Raw genomic sequence first — 26,300 nt, 5'->3', positions numbered from 1 at the left:
TAAAACTAAATAAAAAATTGCATAAATCAAAAACAAAGAAAAATTGTAAAAAATTGAAAATACGCAAATATATGACCAAAAACAACTTTGAACAAGAAATATTTTGTTAATCTATGTTTTGACAAAAATTATTCACATATTTATTAAAAAAAAAAACATTTACCAGGCATGCGCCGGAAAGTAAACATCAGTATGTTGATGGTTTTCTGTAACAAAAGAAGAGGAGAAAATGGAAGCATTTTAAAAGTAAGACCATGGAATCCCAAGTACAATGTATCATGTGTATCTTGCATTGACGATTCACAATGTCCAATGACATGTTTTCCTCCAAATGACCCCTGGTGAAACAGGACAGTTCACTCTTGTCTTGTATGTTTTTTAATTTTAGTTCATTTATATATATATAAATTTATCGTCCATCCCTACGCCTTTATCACCCTGCTCTGTCTCTCTGTTGGCTTCAAAACTGTAATATATTTGCTTATGTAATAATACAATCAAGTTTCTATAACTAATTTATTAACAAGTACATCTTTGATGGTCAGACTACAGAATGACAACATGTGTATAAGAACTTCAATTGATCTTTTTACACAAATGTAATTACATGTTTATTTAAGAAGTGCAGACATGTGAGAGTTGCTGATCTGTCAATTATAATTACTGTAACAGATGACATGGTAATAAAGTGCACTGTGTGGTGAACTTTATAACACTTCTCCAGCCTTAGATAAAAACAAATTAAAAACAAATTAATTCAATTACCCAGTACAGAAAATTAATGTCTTTTCACAGCTACTGATTGATAATTATAAGTCCATATCAGTTTGAAAACAAATAAAAATTTCAGATCACAAAGATTCATTTGTTAAAATTTGTCTGCACTGAAACTATGTATGTATAATGTCCTACTATGAAAATAAAAATAAGAATGTTCGCACTGGTCTTGTTGTTATTTCGTACTCTAATTGATATGTACACACATGCTCTGCGAAGTACTTAATGCACTCCAAATGGTTGTAAGGATTATTATGCCTCTTTATAAATCAACCATTTATTTGAACACAAAATTCTTTAAATGAGATGGTTCTTTTCTTATTTTCTACGGATAATGTGGTTCCATTTGTTCAGTCATGTTTGACAGTTTCTCGATTTTCGGTTGTTAGGTCTCAGGAGTACTTATTGGTATAGTTATTTCTGGCTCAAACAAATCACTGTCATTGTCCATTCCCGGCCACCATATATAGCTTCTTGTTAAACTTTTCATTCTAGTAATCCCTGGATGTCCTTGGTGTAATTCATTTAACATGGCTTCACGTCCTGGTTGTGATATAAGTACTCTTCCTCCCCATAATATGGATCCGTCCTAACCATGCTAACTACACAGTTCATTTTTTCTACTATAATACGGTCTTATGTCTTCACTGGGACATTTTGACGGCCATTCATTCAAAATGTATCTAAGCACCATAGACAGTATTGTGTCCTTGCGTATCCGCTTTTGAATTTGTTTAGCATCAACTGGATGGCGTAGTGGCTAAATGTTCCATTAATAATATAGTACATGTATCACCTGGAGTTGGTGTCTTTTCAATGTTTGTTTTCAGCGGTAGTCTACTTAGTCCATCCGCATTACCATTCAGACTCCCTTCTTTGTATACAATCGTGTACTCATATGCAGCTAACATCAGTGCTCACCTTTGAATGCTAGATGCTGCCATTGTAGGTATAGGTTTATCTTCTCGAAATAAACCTACACATGTATGAGCGGCTTGTGATCGGTTATGATTGTAACGGGGTGTCCATACAAATATTGATGAAATTTCTTGATACCAAATATTATGGCCAGACACTCTTTCTCAAGAACAGAATAATTCTTCTCTGCTGATGTAAGTGTTCGCGATGTACATTTTATAAGCTATTGGTTTTTCACTGCCGTCGTCCATTTTATGCGAAAGTACAGCCCCTAATCCATACGGAGATGCATCACATGCTAAGATTAATTTCTTTTTCGAATCAAAATGTACAAGTACTGATGGGGATTTCAACAACTGTTTTGACTCTATGAACGCTTTTTCCTGTTCTTTTTCCCAACTACATTTTGTGTCTTTCTGTAGAAGTACATGTAGCGGCTTTAACAAGTGAGACAAACTCGCCAAGAATCTATTGTAATAGTTCAGCATTCCAAGATAAACTTTCTGTTCTGTCACGTTTGTTGGACTTGGGGCTTTATCGATCGCCTCAACTTTACTCTCCACTGGATAGATTCCGTGTTTGTTTATTTTAAATCCCAAATAAACAACTTCTTTGGCCATGAACAAACACTTCTGTTTCTTTAACCGAATTCTGATTTTCTTAAATCTAGACAAAACCTCAGAAAGAGTATTTAGATGTTCCTCCCTTGTTTTACCCGTTATCAGTATATCGTCTACTCGAACCATCACATTGGCGATACCTTGAACAACATTTTCAAGTGTTCTTTGGAAAATACCTGGGCTGGACCCTACACCATACCGAAGTCTATTGTATGATTTGTATCTGAATAAACCCTTATGCGAGTTTATAGTCACATACCTCTTACTGTCCTCATCAAGTTCAATTTGTTGATATGCTTGTTTGAAACTTTGAAACGGCATTAATAATTAATAATTAATAAATATTTCGGTACGGCACTCTCATCAACATAAATCTTGGCTTTCATGCCTTTTACAGTTCCAAGTTCATCTTTGAAAACCTCCTTATTTGCTTCCAAGATCACATTCAAATCACTCGATTGATTATCACTTCCAACGACGGAGAAAATATCCTTCCAATCCAGTTGGAGTTTGTTCAACCAGTCTTGGCCAAGTAAATTCGGACCTTTACGCTTCACTATCAGAAGTGGTAATTTTGCGCTTTCCTTTTTGTAATTGACATTGACGATTGCATGCACTTACAGGAATCTGCTCTCCCATGTATGTTCGGAGTTTAGCACTTGTCGGTTCGATTCTGAAGTTCGACTTGTAATCCTTGTAAGTATCCTCGCTCATGATAGAAACTGATGTGCTGGTATCTATTTCCATGGCTATTTCACATTCATTCACATTGATTTGCACTTTATATGCCTCATTAGATTAATTTCCAAAATGAAAAACTGAGTAAACTTCATCAGTCAAACCGTCTAACTTAAATAAGGTATTAGAGATAAATAATATACATGTTGTTATTGTGGGCTAAAATATAAAAAAAACTGTGATAACATATGTATGTTACATGTTTCAAAGGGAAAATATACAACCTTCATTTTGTTAAATTTTTCTCAAATTCTATTAATATTATAATTTTCTTTATGTATACTAATCTTTGCAAAGATATAACAGCTCATAGTTTAGTAAAGAGTAGACAACTCATGAAAATGTCTGTAATAACACATGCATGTTATTTTTCTCTGATAACTTATTTAAGTTAGACCCTTGACTGTTCATTTTCACTTTCACTACTTTCATCCTGCTCCATGAAATGAGCATGTGGTTTAAAACGTGATTTAAACTCTGTGATTTTCACTTAAATTCCCATTGGCAGATTTGTTACGGCATTTTTTTGCGATATGTCCTTTCTTTTTACAACTGTGGCATTTTGCATCCATAAACCTGCATTCAGCGGCTAAGTGATTTCCTCCACACCGGTAACAATCTCTTTGTTTCGAATTTCCAGAGTTGTTTCTTGTATATGATTTTGAAACTTTGTTGATTTGTTTCTGAAATGTCGCATTTGTCCCACTCGCTTGGATGTCCTGTGCATTCTTCTCTGCAGTCTCCATAGTGGTAGCAATTTCCAATGCCTTTTCAAATGTTAAATTCAACTCTGCTAGCAGCCTCCTCTGTATGCGGTGACTCTTTATCCCGATGACTCACCTGTCACATAACATTGCGTATAACGTGTCACCATATTTACAGTGTTCTGTCAGACTTCTTAGTGCTGCAATAAATGTCCTCACTGACTCATCGCTGTGTCTTGTTCTACTGTTAAATTTAAATCTCTGAATGATTTCTGATGGTACTGGATCTCGGTGGTCTTTCACTAGTTTTGTTAAATCGGCCAGTGATTTCGTTCCTAATGGTTTGGCTGGTGCTAATAAATCCCTTATTAATTTGTAGGTATTCTTCCCACATACACTCAAGAAAATATCCCTTTTTTGGTCTTCTTCGTCGGTGGTAATTTTAACTTAATATAAAAAAGAAGATGTGGTATGATTGCCAATGAGACAACTATCCACAAAAGACCAAAATGACAATAGATATAGGAAGATGTGGTGTGAGTGCCAATGAGACAACTCTCCATACAAATAACAATTTAAAAAGTAAACCATTATAGGTTAAAGTACGGCCTTCATCACGGAGCCTTGGCTCACACCGAACAACAAGCTATAAAGGGCCCCAAAATTACTAGTGTAAAACCATTCAAGCGGGAAAACCAACGGTCTAATCTATATAAACAAAACGAGAAACGAGAAACACGGATATATTAAATAAACAGTTTGTTTGATTCTGATGATATAACAGTAAGTGATAGAGACACACCGTCTTCAGTAATGAGAACAGGACAATAAAACAAATCAAATAAGATATAGGGTAAGTCTTTTGGGGTCATCCCATCCCCTTCAATTTGAAAAACTGTGCTTTTATCTTTGTTAACGGTCGCAATCCCACCCTAAGACCACTATATATATTTGTATGGGACAATAAAACAAATCGAATGAAAATTTGGGGTAATCTCTGTTGTCACCCCACCCCCTTCTGTTTGAGAACTTGTAAACTGTCGAGATCTCCACCCCTAAACCAAACATATATTCATGTATTGGGCAATATAGCAAATAAAAAAAAATAATGGGGGAGTCTGTTGCGGTCACCCCACCCCCTCCTGTTTGAGAACTTGAAAATGGACGAGAAACCCATCCCTAAACCATACATTGTATACTCATATATGGGAATATATAAAAATCACCTGAAATATATAGGGGGAGTTCCTGGAGGCACCCCCTCCTGTTGAGAACTTGTAAATGGTCGAGATCCCCACCCCTAAACCATATATATTCATGTATAGGACAATATGACAAATCAATTGAAATATAGGGTGAGTCCCTGGGTTCACCCCATGCCCTCCTGTTTGAGAACTTGTAAATGATTGAGATACCCTATCCTAAACTATATTTATTCCTGTATGTCATTTCAAAAAGATTTGAATGACATACAGGGTCAATCTCTTAGGCGTCACATATACATGTATATCATGTATATATTATATGTCTTTATTATACCAAACCAATGTGTTCTGAACTTTGCAGAATGGCAGGTGACCATGGGAATGACAAATTATTGCATTGTTTGGGAGACTTCCTAACAGCTTATGCATCCTGTTACAATTATTTCTTGTTTATTATAAAATTTTATTGATGCAACAAATGAGTCTAGATATAGGAAGATGTCAGTGTGTCGATGTGTCAATATGACAATGTGTAGACTAGGCATTAAATGCAGATTAACTCATTAATAATCCCTTAATTAGAACTATTTCTTCCATTTTCTCCAGTTGATCCAAATTCTATTGAAAATTAATACAAATATTTCAACCAATGATTATCATTAACATCTAGCATGTCTAGTTAAACGAATAAGGTTTTTGTTGAGCCTGCGACAATTTGTCACGTCATCTAGATAAAGGGATAGTGATCCTGCGGGGGCTACAGCAGCGGCGGAGTTGGCCAACTTCGAAAAAGCTTTATATTTTAGAAGGTGGAAGACCTGGATGCTTCATACTTTGTATATATATACAGTAGATGCCTTATGTTACAAAGTTTCTGTCAGTCACCATGGTCACATGTCATATGTCCTTGACCTCAAATTCATGGTTCAGTGACTACAATGTACTTGTAAAAAAAGTTAAGATTTTTTTGTAATGTTAAATTCTCTCATATTATAAGTAATAGGATAACTATATTTCAGCGTGTGCACTCTTGTTAAATATAAAACGCTAGACTTATTAGCCATGTTTGAAATTTTCATCACACTGTTCTACAAATCAGAGCTTCCTGAAATTTAGATACATGATATATATGGCTGCAAAAAAAATCCTCTAAGATCCATGAAAAGGAATTTAACAATAATCTGAATAAAAATTCAATTATCATGATTATAGAAAGATAATAAAATTGTAATACTACTCATTAATTTAATCAATATGTATAACACCAAAGGTTTGATTGTTCAGTAGTATGATCAAACTTAATGTTTGATTTTTCAAATCAAATAGAATGTGTAAATAACTATTAAACGGTTTGGTAATGAAATTTGAATTATCTTTAGAGAACAAATACATGAGTCATTTTTCAGGGTTGTTGTTTATCATGTTTATAGTTTTCTCCCTCAACAGTCAAATGTTCATCTTATAACAACTGTTTTAAAACATGTAATGGGGATATGGATACTTTTTACACTTCCAAAAAATAATTGACTTGTTTGTGATATAATGACACATGGTTTTTTCATACCAATGGTTTATGTTAATTTTATTTTGAGGTCTCGTCAATGTTATTCAAATGATTGCAAAGGGTTAATAACTACTTATGTATGTACAAATGTACCTGTAAGCCCTTAAATTTCATAGTATTTATTGTAACATGACATACACACGATACAAGTAGTTAATACACTTCGACAACTAAATATAGGTTTTTTTAAATCGCATATTTGAACAATATTTAATTTTCTTTAATCTTGATCAGTCATTATATTCTAAATATTCATGATATTTAGACTTAAGTATGTTTATTTTTATCTACATGTGCATATAGTATTTTGCACATGTGTTTTATCCAGTTGTGACAGTTCAAAAAGGTAATGCAGAGGGAAATGTATATTGATCCCCTAACATTTAACAGCTATACTTCCAGTAGATTTTCTTTCTGCCTTTCTCATGCTTTTTTATTTCGTAAATAAGCCTATATTTTGACAATGTATGTAACTATAATTGAATAGGATACAGATGGCAAGATATATAATAAGATTATTATATTATAGTGCCACAGACAAAAGAGCATGCTGCATGTCTCTTTTAAGTCACTACTTCTACCTATCAGTTTTATTGAGGAAAATCTCCAGTAATATGTGAGCCCTAATATAATTAAGAAAGACCTTCCTAACTGGAAACTAATATTTCTTTTTAGCATGTGAATACAAAATCTATTAGGATCAGAAAAACGTAACCCCTAGATCAAATAAAATGTTAATAATAATGCTTTAAGCCAGTTTTTCAAAAGGAATGTTTCAATAAAAAAATATCAGAAGCAAAATTGAATAAGCTTTATTGTAAATAGAAACAAGTGTTCATATTTTTATAAATTTAAAGATCATCTAGATATTTGAAGAGTGTAGAACCTTTTATGAATACAGAATCAGACAGGTGTCTTGAAAGTAGATTTATTTGACAATATGTACATTTATTAATACTCAAGTACAAATAATTTAATTGAAGAATTGTTCATCATTGAAGAATTTATCATCCTTGTATAGATTAATTATGTAAATGAATTAAATATAGGAATACAAACCAGTTTTGCTTGTTGAAAATGTATAATAATACTAATCATGCTAACAGTGCATCAATACAATCAAAATACCAATATTAGGAAAAGCGGGTAAAAATTCTATAATTTGGCTTTGTTTGATGGAATTCTATCAAAACTCCAGATTATATGGTATAATTTTGATCTTCACATACTGTATTATATCTTATCTTACCTCCTATAGATTTATGGGGATAATATTGGTTAAAGGACTACACATGGTGACTATATATTTGATATAGAATGTCTTAAAAATATAGGGTTAGTTACCATATAGGGTTTTACCATATGGGATTTGTAAGGAGTAACTTCCATTTCTAAACAAATAAAGATGTTTTTGGAAAGACAACATCATTTACCCATAAATTTAGCTGAAGAAATAGATAATGAACGATCCAAATAAATTCATAAAACAAATTTAAAGCTAACAAGTTGTTATTGTTGGCATTTATTTTTGTTTAGTGTAACTATATGGGGGTTAGTAAGGAGTTACTTCCCTTTCAAACATGTTCAAAACAAAGAACAAATCTGAAACGTTTCAACAGACGAAGAAATTGATAAAGAATATTATGAAACTTATACACAATGCTTATTACCACAATATACAGATCAAGTCTGAATTTTGGGAGTGTCAATCTAACCGTTCTAGAGTTATGCCCCTTTATGAATGGAAAAATTACAAAAAAAATAGATTCTGTTCTCTTACCAAAGTTTGCCTTAACCAAATGTTATATGAAACTTATACACAATGCCTATTACCACAAAGCACATTTTGGTGGTGTCACATTAACTGTTCTGGAGCTATGCCCCTTTATAAATAGAAAAATTGCAAAATTTTTAGTTTCCTTTTTAACTTAAGTTTGCCTCAACCAAATCTTATGAAACTAATACACAATGCTTATTACCCCAATATACAGATCAAGTCAGAATTTTGGTAGTGTCACTCTAACCGTTCTAGAGTTATGCCCCTTTATAAATAGAAAAATTGCAAATATTTTAGTTTCCTTTCTCTAACTTAAGTTTGCCTCAACCAAATGTTATGAAACTTATACACAATGCTTATTACCACAAAACACAGATGAAGTGTGAATTTTTGGTGGCATCACTTTAATTATTATCAGTTATGTCCCTTTATAAATCATAAAATTGCAAAAAAATTTAGTTTCTGTTCTTTTACTTATGAAGCCTGTTCACAATACTTACATGTTGTATTACCACAAAACTCAGGTCAGGTACAAATTTGGGTAGCATCACTTTTATCTTTCTTGACTTATTTTCCTTTATAATGTTGTATGCAAGCGTGGGCATCAACTGTGTTTATGGGAACACATTTTCCATTAATTTTCCTTTATTTTTTATATAAATTTTGGAATAGTGAGGATCAGCCAATAAAGTATTAGAAATTGCAATATTAATATTGTTAATACAACGAAAATCACAAATGAAAATGTCACAAATTTTAAAACTCACAATAAAATTGGTTGTTTTAGATTAGCAATTATAATTGCAAAATAATGCAATGAAAGGTTCTTAGTTCCTTAATTTAATCTTCAAATTCATTTTTAATTTGTAATGTGTACTGGAATGATACTGCTATAACATGTATAATATGTCAAAGTTAAGTCTTTATTTTAATGTAGGGTTATATAAAACTATGACAGTATTCATGGTATATAATTTCTATATATTTAGGTGAACATTAGACCATGACAAAATATAGGGTAGATCTGTTTTTTTATTTCAGATTCTCAGAGGCAGAAATGTGATAGAATTGTTTGCCAGTGTGGAGAAATAAGATGGCAACAATGAGCCTAACTGTGATATTTACTTTATTTTCATCATTCCTTGCCTTAGCAGGTAAGCAAAAATAATCATCAGATCATAAAAGAATTTAATTATGGTCAACATAAATGAGGTTCACAATAAGTAGACTTCAATTAATATACGTTATAACAATCCTTTTAAAGGCATTTAAACATGAAATGACCTTCAACTTTATCATGTTTATTTGATATATATAGTTGTGTACCATTTAGATAATTGTTAAGAATATACTATCCTTCAGGCAAATTAGGTACATTTAAACTACTGTATATATAAAACCTGAAAGATTTAAATATAAAGTATCTTTAATAACAGAGAGATTCTTTGAATGTTTAGTTGTAAATTAAATTACCGCAGATGGTTCGTTTTCTGATCTTTATATCTTTCTTAAAAAAACTAGTAGTTTCTTCTGAAGTTCTAACACTTATTTCTCACATTGAATGACAGGGCCCAATTTTGGGACCTCTGTTATGTTGAGTTTGGATCTTTCAACAATGTTCAAGATGTAATATTAAATGTATTATATAACTAAAACTTTCTTGAATGTGATATTTGAGAATCAATTATATCACAGATCAAGAATTTACATAACTTTGGAATCATTGGTTCTTGTATATCATATACAATGTTCAAGTACTATGAAACACACAGCTAGTAGCCATTGTACTGATGAAGATGGAAACCAATAAGAATAGGATCATAAAAGAACAATGTTCATAGCTATATATATAACTTTTATTCGTATATACAGTGTCTCGTAAGTCTTTATAGGCTGGGTATTGATCCTTTTTTTATGATGTTAATGTTTTTATGTATTTTAATGTAGATCAATATGTGACACTTTAATAAACTATTATTTATCTTATCTTATCTATCTATCTATAACATCATAGACTGAAAATGGTTAAACCCTAACCATGACAAAGTTATGGTGTGTATTTGTTAATCATTTCTTTGTACTTGTCTTCATCGGATCAATTATTTATGTTTTTGCTTGAATTATTGTATTATGGTTGTTGATGACATGATATTAACATTTATTTAAATTATTGTATCATGGTTTGAAAAAAAAGGAATATAATTAGTTACTTCCTGTCTGAAAAATGTCACTTCCAGTATTATTATATAGTTTGCTTGCCAACTATTCCAAAAATATAGGGGTTCATATACTTTTTACAATAAATAAGTACAGAAAAAAAGCTAATTCCGGTTTACACAAGGTTATTTCAGGTTGCAATTTTCAAGGTCATATGGCTTGCAACCAAATACAAAAAGCCTCTTGGCTTTATCAATAATTATCATGTATAAATATGAAGTTAACATGGTTAAAGCAAAGGTCAAAATCTAGAAAGTCTAATTTAGCTATGACCTTGACCTTTAAAGAAGATGCGCACACAAGAAAAACAAAATGTTTAGGGAGACAACTCTTACAATAAAACGTGTTTATCTAAACAGGGTCAGTTTCATAATCGCAATAACTGTTCAATATCATATGCAAAAATCTAAGCAACATCTTGCAGAGCCACAAAGCACAGTCAGAAAAATGTGGCAGGAAAAGAAAACAATAATAATCAGAACAAAATCAATAGGTCTTTCCACAGAAAAGTGGAAAGTTCTGTGGAAAGACCTAAACAGTTAATGAATAGGCTGATGTAACATGACAATGATGTTATTATCTTGTATAAATGTGAACAGTATTACATTCAAATTAACCAAAAAGTTGTGTCTTGTAGTTTAAAGGAGATGGAAATCAAACTACCCCATTTTGTGAAATAATCTTTAATGATTTAATTTACTAAAAAGAAGTAAAACAACTTTATAAATTTTATGTAAAATTCATTTTTGATCATCATTAAATCTTTCTATGAGAATCGTGCCAAATGTTTTATGAATGCAAAAGAGTAGTCATTTGATATCAAAACATAAACAAATCATTCTTTTTCAATATTTGAAATTGTCAAACAGATACTGAAATGGTACTTTGTGACATAAAAAAAACTTTTGCACACAGTACCTTGTTGTAGTCCTCCTCTGATTCATATTGTAAATTGTGAATTTTATGATTTATGGTTGTCCCTTTACTGAGCAGAACTTGTTTTGCATGGTTGTCCAAATGCATATACATATGTCTGTAACAATTTATCTGCTGAAGACTTTATGCATGTTAGGGGAAATATTATTGTCCTGTCAAAGGCTTGGAAATCAATATATTTTCAAACCTTTGAAAAATTATTGTAAAGATGATAATTAATCTTTCTTTTTTTCAGTTCACTGTAGTCCCACCATTATAACCAACCAAACTGCTCCAATACTTAAATCTGTTGGTAATACAGTATGGATGTTATGTCAGATCAAAGATCTTAATAATCAAGTTGTAAGTAACTTAGCTGACAAAATCAAAAGTTGAAAATATTAATTCTCCTTCAGTTACCAGTTATAAGTACAATGTATAAGTTACAACATTTCTTTGCTCAAGATAGTTTGAAGGATGTACTTAGGTCAGGATAAGTAATTTTTGTCAGATGTTTTGGACGTCTTGGTTTTTTTCCTACGAAACAGGGTTAAATATTTTGCCCCATAACACCCATTTCTCTTTCCATATGAGATTTTTATAGCTTATAATTGGTCATTTACCAAAATTTAAGCAGATTCTAGATTTCTCTTCATTCAATTTGAGACCCAAATAATATCAATGCGCACACAAGTTTTTTGTTTCCTAATATATAGCTTACATATTTCTTACATTGTATTATGAACAGATATATCATGTTAAGGAGGGGTATTGCGAAAAATACCAGTCTTGAGAATGAATTTCCCTCGCATTAAGGCTCGTGAAATTTAACATTCTCTCGACTCATATTTTTCGCAATACCCCTCATTAACATGATATATCTGTTCATAATACAATGTAAGAAATATGTAAGCTATTTATTAGGAAACAAAAAACTTAAGAACAAATTTGGGAGAAGAACAAAAATTAACTACATATTTCAAAGTTATCGGTATCTCTGTTTTCCTTTAGTAATGAATAAAAATGATGTTAATTTTTGTCGAGCCTGCAATTTTTGTTGCAGAAAGCTCGACATAGGGAAAGTGATCCGGCGGCAGCGTTAGGTAAATTCTTAAAAGCTTTATATTTAAGAAGGTGGAAGACTTGGATGCTTCATACTTTGTATATGGATGCCAGTTTTGACCTCGACCTCATTTCATGGATCAGTGAACAAGGTTAAGTTTTGATGGTTAAGTCCATATCTCAGATACTATAAGCAATAGGTCTAGTATATTCGGTGTATGGAAGAACTGTAAGGTGTTCATCTCCAACTGGCAGGTGTCATCTGACCTTGACCTCATTTTCATGGTTCAGTGGTTTTAGTTAAGTTTTGGTGTTTTGGTCTGTTTTTCTTATATTGTATGCAATACGTCTACTATCTTTGGTGTTTGGAATTATTGAAAGGTGAACATGTCTAGCTGACAGGTGTCATCTGACCTTGACCTCATTTTCATGGTTCAGTGGTCAAAGTTAAGTTTTTGAGTTTTGGTTTTTTTTTCTAATACTAATTGCAATATATAGGTCAACTATATTTGGTGTATGGAAATATTTTATGATCTATTTGTCAGACGCGCAGGTTTTATTTGACCTTGACCTCATTTTTACAGATCATTGCTCAGTGTTAAGTTTTTATACGACCGCAAATGAAAAATTTTTCGTCGTATATTGCTATCATGTTGGCGTCGGCGGCGGCGGCGGCGGCGGCGTCCTCGTCGTCGTCGTTGTCCGAATACTTTTAGTTTTCGCACTCTAACTTTAGTAAAAGTGAATAGAAATCTATGAAATTTTAACACAAGGTTTATGACCACAAAAGGAAGGTTGGGATTGATTTTGGGAGTTTTGGTTCCAACAGTTTAGGAATTAGGGGCCAAAAAAGGGCCCAAATAAGCATTATTCTTGGTTTTCGCACAATAACTTTAGTTTAAGTAAATAGAAATCAATGAAATTTAAACACAATGTTCATGACCACAAAAGGAAGGTTGGTATTGATTTTGGGAGTTTAGGTCCCAACAGGTTAGGAATTGGGGGCCAAAAAGGGACCCAAATAAGCATTTTTCTTGGTTTTCGCACCATAACTTTAGTATAAGTAAATAGAAATCTATGAAATTTAAACACAAGGTTTATGACCATAAAAGGAAGGTTGGTATTGATTTTGGGAGTTTTGGTCCCAACAGTTTAGGAATAAAGGGCCCAAAGGGTCCAAAATTAAACAATGTTTGATTTCATCAAAAATTGAATAATTGAGGTTCTTTGATATGCCGAATCTAACTGTGTATGTAGATTCTTAATTTTTGGTCCCGTTTTCAAATTGGTCTACATTAAGGTCCAAAGGGTCCGAAATTAAACTTAGTTTGATTTTAACAAAAATTGAATCCTTGGGGTTCTTTGATATGCTGAATCTAAAAATGTACTTAGATTTTTTATTATTGGCCCAGTTTTCAAGTTGGTCCAAATCGGGGTCCAAAATTAAACTTTGTTTGATTTCATCAAAAATTGAATAATTGAGGTTCTTTGATATGCCAAATCTAACTGTGTATGTAGATTCTTAATTTTTATACCCCCGCTTTAAAAAAGGGGGGGTATGCTGTTTTACCTCTGTCTGTCAGTCCGTCCGTCCGTCCGTCCATCAGTCCGTCCGTCAGTCAGTCCGTCCCATGAAACTTTCGTCACATTTTTCTCAGGAACTACACATCCACCCTTTCTTTAATTTGGTATCAACATTTATATATGTTAGCCATACTGTGTGATGCGTTTTCAGATTCATCACTTGACAACTTCCTGTTTACCGAACACTTGTATGATTTTACACATGATAGCCAAGTTGAAAATTTTCGTCACATTTTTCTCAGCAACTACAATACAAGGATTTCTGAAATTTGGTTTCAGGATTTATATAAGTCAGCTATATTGTGTGATGCGTTTTCAGATTCATCACTCGACAACTTCCTGTTTACCGAACACTTGTATGATTTTACACATGATAGCCAAGTTGAAAGTTTTCGTCACATTTTTCTCAGCAACTACAATACAAGGATTTCTGAAATTTGGTTTCAGGATTTATATAAGTCAGCTATATTGTGTGATGCGTTTTCAGATTCATCACTTGACAACTTCCTGTTTACCGAACACTTGCATATTTTTACACTATTAATATTATCCTTTTGCGGCGGGGGTATCATCAGTGAGCAGTAGCTCGCAGTTTCACTTGTTGGTCCCGTTTAAAATTGGTCTACATTAAAGTCCAAAGGGTCCAAAATTAAACTAAGTTTGATTTTAACAAAAATTGAATTCTTGGGCCTCTTTGATATGCTGAATCTAAACATGTACTTAGATTTTTGATTATGGGCCCAGTTTTCAAGTTGGTCCAAATCAGGATCCAAAATTATTATATTAAGTATTGTGCAATAGCAAGAAATTTTCAATTGCACAGTATTCAGCAATAGCAAGAAATCTTCAATTGCACAGTATTGTGCAATAGCAAGAAATCTTCAATTGCACAGTATTGTGCAATAGCAAATATTTTCAATTGCACAGTATTGCACAATAGCAAGAAATATCTAATTGCACAATATTGTGCAATAGCAAGAAATTCCGATTGGATTTCAATTGGAGTTATCTTTCTTTGTCCAGAATAGTAGTTGAATCAACTTAAATCATTGTTTTATACAATATACAATGTATATTCATTATTCACTTTTACTACCAACTGATAGATTAAAACAATCTTTACCATTCAGTGATAACAAGCACTTTTTTTACATTTTAATATTTTATGATGTATTTAAATGAGTAGTTATTGTTGCAAACTTCATTAGAAATTTGAATTGAGATCAGTTTTGAAATAAGGGAAAGGGGGATGTGAAAAAAAAATTGGGGGGTCAATTTTTTTCATTTCAGATTTCATAAATAAAAAGAAAATTTCTTCAAACATTTTTTTGAGAGGATTAATATTCAACAGCATAGTGAATTGCTCTAAGAGAAAACAAAAATTTTAAGTTCATTAGAACACATTCATTCTGTGTCAGAAACCTATGCTGTGTCAACTATTTAATCACAATCCAAATTTAGAGCTGAATCCAGCTTGAATGTTGTGTCCATACTTGCCCCAACCGTTCAGGGTTCAACCTCTGCGGTCGTATAAAGCTGCGCCCTGCCGATCATCTGGTTGTGTTTTGATCTGTTTTTCTTAAACAATAAGCAATACAATGCAATAGGTCAACTATATTTGTTGTATGGAAGAATTGTTAGCTGTACATGCCTGCCTAGCATGGTTCATTTGACCTTGACCTTATTTTCAGGGTTCATTGGTCAATGTTTAGTTTTCTTGGTGAAGTCTATGTGACAGTTGTAATAAAGCTTTATATTTAGGACTATCAACATAACAATGTAATATCAATGATTAGTAAAGAAGGCGAGACATTTCAGCATGTGCATTCTTGTTAGTTCTGATGTAGATCTCAGAAATATTGTATATATACAAGTATGAATTGATGGTAATAAGATTGTTACAGGTGCTATGGAAATTTGTTGACCACAATAAGTTCATTGCAAGGGGAGACAAGTTACAAGTCAGCGACGTAAATCATTATAAAATAGAGGTTTTACAAGGAGAGACTCAAGGTATGTAATAAAAAGGAGAAAGATCATGATTGTGTATTGTATTGTCTGCTTAGGCCTAAATTAAAATATTGTTTGTTTGCCCTTTTCCGACCCTATGTTTTGAAACAGGGTAGGTAGGTAGGTAAAATATTTTATTTTTTTCCCCCAAAAAATAACTTGGCTCGGTATATTATTTGTCATGGGTAGGCAGGTAGGTAAAATATTTTATTTTATAGATACAAAATCTGCATAATGTCATTTTTTGTCCGTTTTGTTTTTGCAAATAAGTTTTCCGCTGGGACTATTAGTTTTGAAAAAAAAAAATATAAGAGATAACTTTGTACTGGTAAGTCCGGGCAGACATATATTACTAGTAGAAAAAGTCCCTAGAGTGTTACAAATTTCGTGTGTGCCTTTTTTTCCAATAAAAATGCTATAAGACTTAAAATTCAATTGTCACGTATTTAGCATCACATTTATAAATGATCTGTATGGAAAACTTGGCGATTTTACTGCCAGATATTCTCCACTTTACAGGGTTTTGTCACTTTTGGTTCATGTCAGATATAAATAATTTAGCGGCATCGTTAACATAATCATTCTGATATGCAGATCACAAAAGGCCATCCCTACATAGAATACAACGTCCGTTTACAAATTAGTTTGTACACACGTTAATACTTTTGTATCAAACGAACTTTTTTGTAAATGAACCCTGCTCTTTAAGTTTAAAGGTACAGAGTAACGTACTTCATATCATGATTTCAGAAAGCGTTCTTTCAACATCGATTTCAAACAAATGCTTTGAAACTTCAAATGCAAGTGTTCATGTCAAACGCTCAGGTGATACCAAACGGACTGGATCTTATACGTAAAGATAAAACCCGAGGATTCCGGTAAAAAAGTTTTGAGCGGGAAATACAAATATAAGATTTTTGGTAGGAACGAAAAAATAAAATAAAATAAAATCTTGCTGGTAAATACAAATAAAAGATTTTCAGGCGGAACGAATTGATAGGGTCGGTCGGTAAAGGGCAAACAAACAATATTTTAATTTAAGCCCTACAGGCATCTAAAAAAACCAGCTTCATATTTATTTGCCTTGACAAAAAAAGTCCTGGTGTATTGCATAATTTACATGTTAAATATAAAAAAAAATGTGGTATTATTGCCCATGAGACAACTCTCCACAAGAGACCAAATGACACAGAAATAAACAGCTTTAGGTCACTGTTCATACTTCAACAATGAGCAAAGCTCATACAGCATAGTCAGGTATAAAGCGCCTTGAAATCACAATTCAAATGAGAAAACTAACAGCCTAATTAAGGTACAATAAAGTGAAAGAAAAGTTTGTTTTTAGATCAGTTTAAGAGGAACCACAAATGGTATCTCACAGATATTAGCAATGGCATGTTTTATTTCAATCTAGATCATACATGTCATTTGGCATTTTGACCTCAGTCATGGTTTTCTGGCTGACAGCAACATACGTGTGCATGTACAGTTTGTTACTTGGTAGAACCAAGTGTTTCACCAATTCATTATCAAATTGAATTTATGATTCAAATTTTCCTTAAAACATATCAAACATATGATACATTTGACATAATGCTCAATCCTTTTAATTTCTTATTTTATGTAGACTTATTTATAATTTGAATCTAATTGCAATGATCTATTATGATGAACTTCAAAGGTTTTTATTTTTTTTCATTTTTTTCAGATGCACCAGCTTCCTATATTCTCCATATATTTAATTTACAAACAGCTGATCAAGGATTTTACGAGTGTTCTGTTGATAAAACAAACCAGACTTTAACATACCAGCTTCAGATAACAGGTAGAGTAAATTACATAATAAAAATTTTAATTGCAAATTGTTTTAATTAATGAATGATTAATGATAACATAGCAACCACATTTTATTGGTGAAGGAAGCCATAGTACTGGAGAGAACCACTGACCTTACATTGCAATCTTTGTCAAATACACCTGCCATGAGCCAGATTCAAACTCACAACCTCTGTGTTAACAGACTAGTGATCATGATAAAGGAGCTACTTAAGACCACTCATTCACTTTGGCCTCATAAATGAACAAAGATTATTTTTGACAGGATGATATTGAAACCTTATACATAGGTTTGTATATGGAGATTACTAATTAATGTGATTATTGTAATTCGAAAACAATCAAAGTATCCAAATAATCAAGAAAATTTGAGTCCCTAGAAATGTTTCATAATCTTTGGATTGCTTGGGTGAAAGGGAACGATTTAATCTGAATCTTAAAAATGTTAAGTTGTAGTGAGTAAGCAATTTTTGAATCTACTGTGTAGCCACTTCCATTTTGCAGAAAGTTTGAAATTTTTAAGACTCATCAATTGTCCAAGGAAAAATTTCGTCAAAATTTCTTGGTTTCTGTGAAAGGAAATGATTTAATATTTGAGTTTTAGCTTGTAAGTTACATCTGCTGTGTAACAACTTCCTGATACATATGATAGCCAAGTTGAAAATTTTCGTCACATTTTTCTCAGGAATTACTATACAAGGATTTCTGAAATTTGGTTTCAGGATTTATACAAGTCAGCTATACCGTGTAATGCGTTTTCAGATTTATCACTCAACAACTTCCTGTTTACCGAGCACTTGCATATTTTTACACTATTAAAATTATCCACTTGCGGCAGGGGTATCATCAGTGAGCAGTAGCTCGCAGTTTCACTTGTTAGATTTACATAACATCTGTATTTAAGAAAAAGGTTTATGTAATAAACATATTTTTTTCATTGCAGAAGCTCCAACATTGCCACCCCCACCTGCTGTACATAGTTATAACTTTACAGGTATGATAGATAATATGATGGCAATACATGTAACAAATCAAAAATAAATTGGTAGATTCAGGTGCTCAGGAATGGTAGGCAGTTCCTGCTCCACTACTGGCACATGTAGTGATGCTTACAAACATATCTGGGGAAAAGTTAAACTTAGTGATAAGTCATAATCACAGAAAGAAGGCAAAGGGGGAGGGGGATGGGAACCTTTTACTTATATTGAAGAGAGAGCAAGTTTTAGCATACAATATTGCTACAAAAAAAAATCAGAAGTAACTTGGCAATATCTGTTTTAAAGACGTCAAAACCATAGATGCACTTCTACATGATATGATTAATAATTTATATAATAATGTAGGAAATAATGCTAGGAGTTTGGGGAAGTTATTGGAATGTCACAATATAACTTTAAACATTTATTTTAGATTGTTGTGTCAAAGAGGGAGTGTCATCTGCCTGCCAGCCTGTCTGTGATCCCTTTAATCAGCAATTACCAGCCAATTTTGACCCATTGATTGCATGTGCATTGGATCTTCCTAAACTTCTGAAATGTGGATCTGGTAATTTGAATGTCTAATCAATTGGTTATCTGGTAGATTTATGAACTATGAAATGATCTTTACTACTGGGGATTCATTATTATTCGTTCAATACCAATTTTCATGGTTTTCCTGGGTTCAGTTAATACACAAAAATTGATTCCCATGAAAATAAATAATCCACAGTACCTTGAAATTTGTTCACATTTTTGTAATTTAGAATATTAGAATATGATTTTGAATAAAACATTCAATCGCAACTTGCCTGTATCAAACTTATATATCATATAGAAAAACATAAAGATTATATATGCGTTTCCTTGATATAGTTAAAATGATGACTTTGAAAAGCTGTTTTAAAATTGTTAAGGCACATTATAAAAGCAATCATTTTATCCATCCAACCAATTTGAATACAACTCTGACTCAAGTAGACTTAAAAAATTCTATGAAGGAGAATATAAAGAACAAATTCCTATTTAATTCTGGCCTTTTTTTTCATTTTTGTCGAGCCTTCGACTTTAGTCGAAAAAGCGAGACTAAGCGATCCTACATTCCGTCGTCTTGGTGTTGTCTTCGTTATTGGCGGCGTTCACAAATATTCACTCTGTGGTTAAAGTTTTTGAAATTTGAAGTTCTTTCTCAAACAATCCTGGATTTCTACCAAACTTGGACAGAAGCTTGTTTATGATCAAAAGATAGTATCCAGAAGTAAATTTTGTAAAAATAAAATTCCATTTTTTCCGTATTTTACTTATAAATGGACTTAAATTTTCTGCCGGGAAATATTACATTCACTCTGTGGTTAAAGTTTTAAAAATTTTAAAAACTTTCTTAAACTATCCTGGGTTGGTACCAAACTTGAACAGAAGATTGTTTATGATCATAAGATAGTATCCAGAAGTAAATTTTGTAAAAAAAAAATCCATTTTTCTTTATTTTACTTTTAAATGGACTTAGATTTTCTGCCAGGACACAATACATTCACTCTGTGGTTAAACTTTTAAAATTTTAATAACTTTCTTATACTATTTTGGATTTGTACCAAACTTGGACAGAAGCTTGTTTATGATCAAAAGCTAGTATCTAGAAGGAAATTTTGTAAAAAAATAAATCTATTTTACTTTTAAAGTGACTTAGATTTGCTGCGAAACAACACATTCACTCTGTGGTTTAACTTTTTAAAATTTTAATAACTTTCTTATACTATTTTGGATTTGTACCAAACTTGGAAAAAAGCTTGTTTATGATCAAAAGCATAGTATCTAGAAGGAAATTTTGTTTTCTTCTAGTTAACATTACATTCAGTGTGCAGTTAAATTTTTTAAACATTTATTACATAAACTATCCTGGATTTTTACCAAACTTGGACAGAAGCTTCTTACAATCAAAAGATAGTATCAACAGGAATATTTTATTGATTTGTTTCCTCATTTTTGTTGAGTTTGCGATACACAGAAAGAGTAGGCGAGACACTGGGTTCCACGGAACCCTTACAAATTTTATGATATACGATACAAAAGTGTGTTGCTCTTTTAATACTCAGATATTTCTTAGTAATGACTATGTTACAGGCATTTTCTAAATTTAGGTATTTTGTAAAATGACTGAATTTTTAGGCAATTTCTAAAATGTCTAAAGTTGGCGGGCATTTTACAAAATGCCTAAAAAAACCTAGTCATTTTGTAAAATGCCTGAAATTTTTAATTAAAATTTCACAAATTGCCTGGTCTGTTTCAGGCAAATTGTGTAAATATGAAATACATGAAATAGATGATAAAAATATAGTGTAAAGCTACACAAAAGGGTTAAGTAAAATAAATTAAAGATTATTACTTAAAAATGTAGCCATAATTGTCAATCAATTTCCAAAGTGTACAAAACATACACTTTGTCCGACCCCCCACCCTCCCTCAGAAAGTGTACATCAACCATTTTCAGATTTCAAGACAAGAATCAATCATTCCTAATAAAAAGAAGATCCTGTCTATTATTGTTCAGATTCATATCAAAATTTGTATTGAAAATAGATTGAAAAATATCTGGCTGTTTTACTTTTATTTTTTTAAAAAGGCGTACGGTAAAATTTTGATTGTTTAACCCCCTCCACCCAAGTGTACGTTTTGTACACTTTGGAAAATGGTTGACAATTATGGATGACCCCTAACCTTATGGCTGTTGTGACTGGAAAGGAAGAGCATCGTTATCAACTGGGAATTAAAAAAGGAATACTACGTGGACTTTACACCAGGAATCAGTCTGAACTGTCTGACAGTAACTTTATTGCTATTCAACCTGTAAATTATGATAATGAAATATCCTTTAGAAAAGCTGTCAGTAAAGTTTCTTTATGTAATGGTCAGGGTTACATAAAATGTGGCTGTAGTGCTAGTGGTAAGACTAGATGTAACACTAAACGTTGTCTTTGCAAAAAGTCGGGACAAATGTGTAACAGTCGCTGTCATCCAAACCTTACATGTAGCAACAAATAATTGTCAACTTCACTGTTTATGTAAATAATTCAATTACAATTAAAAATCTGTAACTGTTACAACTGCATTCTAGAATAAAAGTATCAATTTTATATTTCAAGTCGTTTAATTTTGAGTACATTATATTCAGTTTTAGTCTTTTAGGCATTTTGTAAAATGCCTTACAATTTTTTCAGGCATTTTATAAAATGCCTGAAAAAAATAGTCAATTTGTAAAATGCCTAAATCATGCAGGTATTTTAGAAAATGCCTAAAAATTTCAGTCATTTTACAAAATGCCTAAATTTAGAAAATGCCTGTAACAACTACATTGCTCCAACAGCTTTCAAGAAAAGGAATAAGTAATCATACCACATTTTATTTTTATAATGTTGCGCCATTCACCCATAATCTTCCTGTTCAAAAGGTTGCTTATTGTGAATGTGATTTTTTTTTTTGTTCTTTAACTTCTCTTATATATTGCTCATCCTCTTTCTTGTTAATTTTTTAATATCTGCTTTTTTTCAGATGGCAAGAACCATGCTCCGTGTTGTAAGAGGAGACTTCTTCCAGACATATGCCAAGATTTTTGTTTGGGGAAGGTTCCATCTAACCTAGAAGATCCTCATCTGGAATGTATAAACAAGACAATGGATATTATAGAATGTTACGAGGAAGGACAAAGTAATTAATATATATAAAATCTAGATTTGTGGTCAAACCTTTGACTGTAATAACATATATACAGTGCATGGAAAACTTGTAAAGCTTTTGTGTTTGGGAATTTTAGAAACAAGGTGATGCAGATTCAAAATTGTCTAAATTCTATTTGTTCATTTGGTGATAGAGATGTCTCATGTAGTTCTTTTGTTTACCCTGTTGTAAACTCGTAAAAAGTATTAACAATTCTATTTAGGTAGAAATATACAGCAAATTTCCTGACAATCAATAAAATTTGAGTCTTAAGACACTTAAAAAAACAGTCAACCCTGTGTTAAATGTGTTAAGAAGTCACTCTTTGGAAGTATCAAGAGTTACCACTGAAGAGATGTGACATGTAAAATGAGGTTCCAAAAATCCTAATTCCAATATCGCCCTGACCAAGATGTGGGCAAATTGTTTTAGTGTTTTCAATGGGTATACGATGGTATAGTTATCTTCTTTGCAAGCAGTGAAATCAATAAAAGTAAAAAATAATGATAACAATCCTCATTGTTCAAATAATTGTCAAATTACTGGATGCTATTGAAGGTTTTTTTTTTCTCCAAAATTCTAAAATGTTGTCACTGTTTAATTACAGATGTTTTGCCTTTACCACCAACATCAATATCAACTGTAGCAAATGCTAATGGATTTGTTGTGAACTGGCAGCCACCAATAAAGAATAAAGATTTGATTAAAGGCTTTTACATCCATTACAGATTGTCAGCAGATTCTACGTACAAAACTGTAAGAATTTGACCATTACCCATGATAATAATTCGTTGTCATATAAGTAAAACATGATAATTGTCACAAATACTAAAAACACTTACAACAAAAAATAAACTGAGTAAAGTGTACATATATATTTATTAAGGGAAAAAAATAATTAAAGAGTCCCTGTCCTTAGCTCTAAAGACTGCTTTATAAAGGAACACTTGGTTTATATTTGAAACGTAAGCCTACTAGGTTTGCAGTCTCAGAAATATTTGGAAATATAGTATTATATACTGCCATGTCGTCAAAAAGTTTGATACATAATTTTTTATTATCTGCTTGATGATATTGATTTGATAATTGGTATATAGTTTTATCATGACAAGTTAATTGTCAAGTTTGAATTTTGTTCCAGTTCCAGTTTCATGATTCATAGTTATGGTCCTTGGACTAAAAAAACTTTCACTCAAATAGTCAGTTTTCTCTCCTTTTTTCAAGATATTGACTTGATATATGATATATATAGTTTACACCGGGACAAGTTATAGATCAAGTGTACCATTTTATTCCAGTTTTATGAAATCATTCTTTGATTTAAGATACTGCTAAATAGTTTTGATATACATGTACAGTTGATTTAAGAACTTCCTAAGTAGCTTGTGATGTTGACATAAGTAAGTTGTGTTCCAATGCATCACATGGTACCGTAAGAAAAACATGAAACAAGTCAGTTGGGGTACACAATTACTTATACTCAAGCAATTCTTAATTTTGCCATTTAACTTGTATAACTTGAACTCATTTTTGTCATGTATCAGATAGATAAATCATTACAGCAAATTGCAATAAGTGTGAAGGCAAAGGTAATACCTTTGGTGAGCTTGTTTGCAAGCTGAACCTTGAAGTCATTATTAGATTAAGTAAACTATCCTCCTTTAAGAGTAGACTACTTTAAAAGGAGGGTAATATACCTTACCTAATAATGACTTCAAGGTTCAGCTAGCAAGCAAGCTAACCAAACATATTACCTTTGCCTACGCACTCATTGCAATCGTCTGTAATGATTTATCTATCTGATACATGACAAAAATGAGTTCAAGTTATACAAGTTAAATGGCAAATTAAAAATTGTTTGAGTTTAAGTAATTTTGATTTTTGTCGAGCCTGCAACTTTTGTTGCAGAAAGCTCGACATAGGGATAGTGATCCGGCGGCGGTGTTAGGTAACTTCTTAAAAGGTTTATATTTTAGAAGGTGAAAGACCTGGATGCTTCATACTTTGTATATAGATGCCTCATGTTAAGAAGTTTCCGTCAATCACATGTCCAATGTCCTTGACCTCATTTTCATGGTTCAGTGACCACTTGAAAAAAAAGTTCAGAATTTTTGCAATGTTGAATTCTCTCTTATTATAAGTAATAGGATAACTATATTTGGTATGTGCGTACCTTGCAAGGTTCTCATGCCCGTCAGACAGTTTTCACTTGACCTCGACCTCATTTAATGGATCAGTGAACAAGGTTAAGTTTTGGTGGTCAAGTCCATATCTCAGATACTAGCAGCAATAGGGCTAGTATATTTGGTGTATGGAAGGACTGGAAGGTGTACATGTCCAACTGGCAGGTGTCATCTGACCTTGACCTCATTTTCATGGTTCAGTGGTTATAGTTAAGTTTTTGTGTTTTGGTCTGTTTTTCTCATACTTTATGCAATAGGTGTACTATATCTGTTGTATGGAATGATTGTAAGGTGTACATGTCTAGTGGGCAGATTTCATCTGACCTTGACCTCATTGTCATGGTTCAGTGGTCAAAGTTAAGTTTTTAAGTTTTGGTCTTTTTATCTAATATTATATGCCAAAGGTCAACTATATTTGGTGTATGGAAATATATTATGATCTATATGTCAGTCCCGCAGGTTTTATTTGACCATGACCTCAATTGCACAGTTCATTGCACAGTGTTAAGTTTTTATGTTTTAGTCTATTTTTCTTTAAACTATAAGTAATAGGTCAACTATATTTGTTGTATGGAAGCTTTGTTAGCTGTACATGTCTGCCTGGCATGGTTCATCTGACCTTGACCTAATTTTCATGGTTCATTGGTCTTTGTTTAGCTATCTTGGTTAATGTTAAGTTTATGTGACAGTTGTAATAAAGCTTTATACTTAGGACTATCAACATAATATCAATGATTAGTAAAGAAGGCGAGACATTTCAGTGTGTGCACTCTTGTTACAATTGGTTTTGACTGAGAAATGTGTAGTATACAGTACATGTCTCTGATTTAGAGATAATGTTTATTGACAAACATGGCTTTGTTTTGAACTCATTGATTGTAAAGTAGCTTTTCATCAGTAATCTTGTAGAAGAGGCTTAGGAAGGGGTGGATACAAATTCCTTTATTGAAATAAAACATCATTTTCTTGATTCTGAAAAATTAATCAATTAGTGTAAATATTGAATTTTCCAAAAAGTGAAGGCTTATTCCAGACGTTCTTTAAAAGTTCCTTTATCTCCTCTTCCTTGTAAAACATTTTACATACACATTTGTTTTTAAGTATGAATTATTAAATGTTTAAATAATGCCTCTCAATTTTTTAGAGCCAGAAAATTAAAAGAGAAATGACATCATCTTCAATAGGTGGATTATTGTCTAACAAGATCTACGTTATCTATATGTCATCATTCTCAGAGTATGGATCCAGTCAACCATCAGAATTAATTACCCAGGCAACCTTAGGAGGTAAATATATACAAAACACAGTCAAACTTATTACTCAGGCAACCTTAGGAGGAAAATATATACAAAACACAGTCAAAAGTCATTACTCAAGGCAACCTTAAGAGGTAAATATGTACAAATCACAATCAGAATTTATTACCTAGGCAACCTTAGGAGGTAAATATATACAAAACTCAGTCAAAACTTATTATTACTTAGGCAACTTTAGGAGGAAAA

General features: G+C 32.1%; 1 protein-coding gene across 1 annotated transcript in view; it reads left to right on the top strand.

The window, feature by feature from the left end:
- The window catches only part of LOC139488876 (Ig-like and fibronectin type-III domain-containing protein 2), a 104,994-nt gene that overhangs the window by 595 nt on the left and 78,099 nt on the right, over window positions 1-26,300 (top strand). The window contains exons 2-10 of the mRNA XM_071274828.1: window positions 9,345-9,457; window positions 11,692-11,798; window positions 15,986-16,094; window positions 17,800-17,916; window positions 18,871-18,921; window positions 19,338-19,472; window positions 22,451-22,606; window positions 23,223-23,371; window positions 25,943-26,084. Of these exons, the coding sequence (XP_071130929.1) occupies window positions 9,397-9,457; window positions 11,692-11,798; window positions 15,986-16,094; window positions 17,800-17,916; window positions 18,871-18,921; window positions 19,338-19,472; window positions 22,451-22,606; window positions 23,223-23,371; window positions 25,943-26,084 (1,027 nt within the window). The 5' untranslated portion in view covers window positions 9,345-9,396. The remainder of the gene's footprint in view (window positions 1-9,344; window positions 9,458-11,691; window positions 11,799-15,985; window positions 16,095-17,799; window positions 17,917-18,870; window positions 18,922-19,337; window positions 19,473-22,450; window positions 22,607-23,222; window positions 23,372-25,942; window positions 26,085-26,300) is intronic.

The sequence above is a fragment of the Mytilus edulis genome, chromosome 9, assembly GCF_963676685.1.
Source record: "Mytilus edulis chromosome 9, xbMytEdul2.2, whole genome shotgun sequence".
NCBI classification, from domain to species: Eukaryota; Metazoa; Mollusca; class Bivalvia; order Mytilida; family Mytilidae; genus Mytilus; species Mytilus edulis.
Note: the sequence above shows the minus strand (reverse complement) of the source record. Positions and strands in the feature narration are given on the sequence as shown.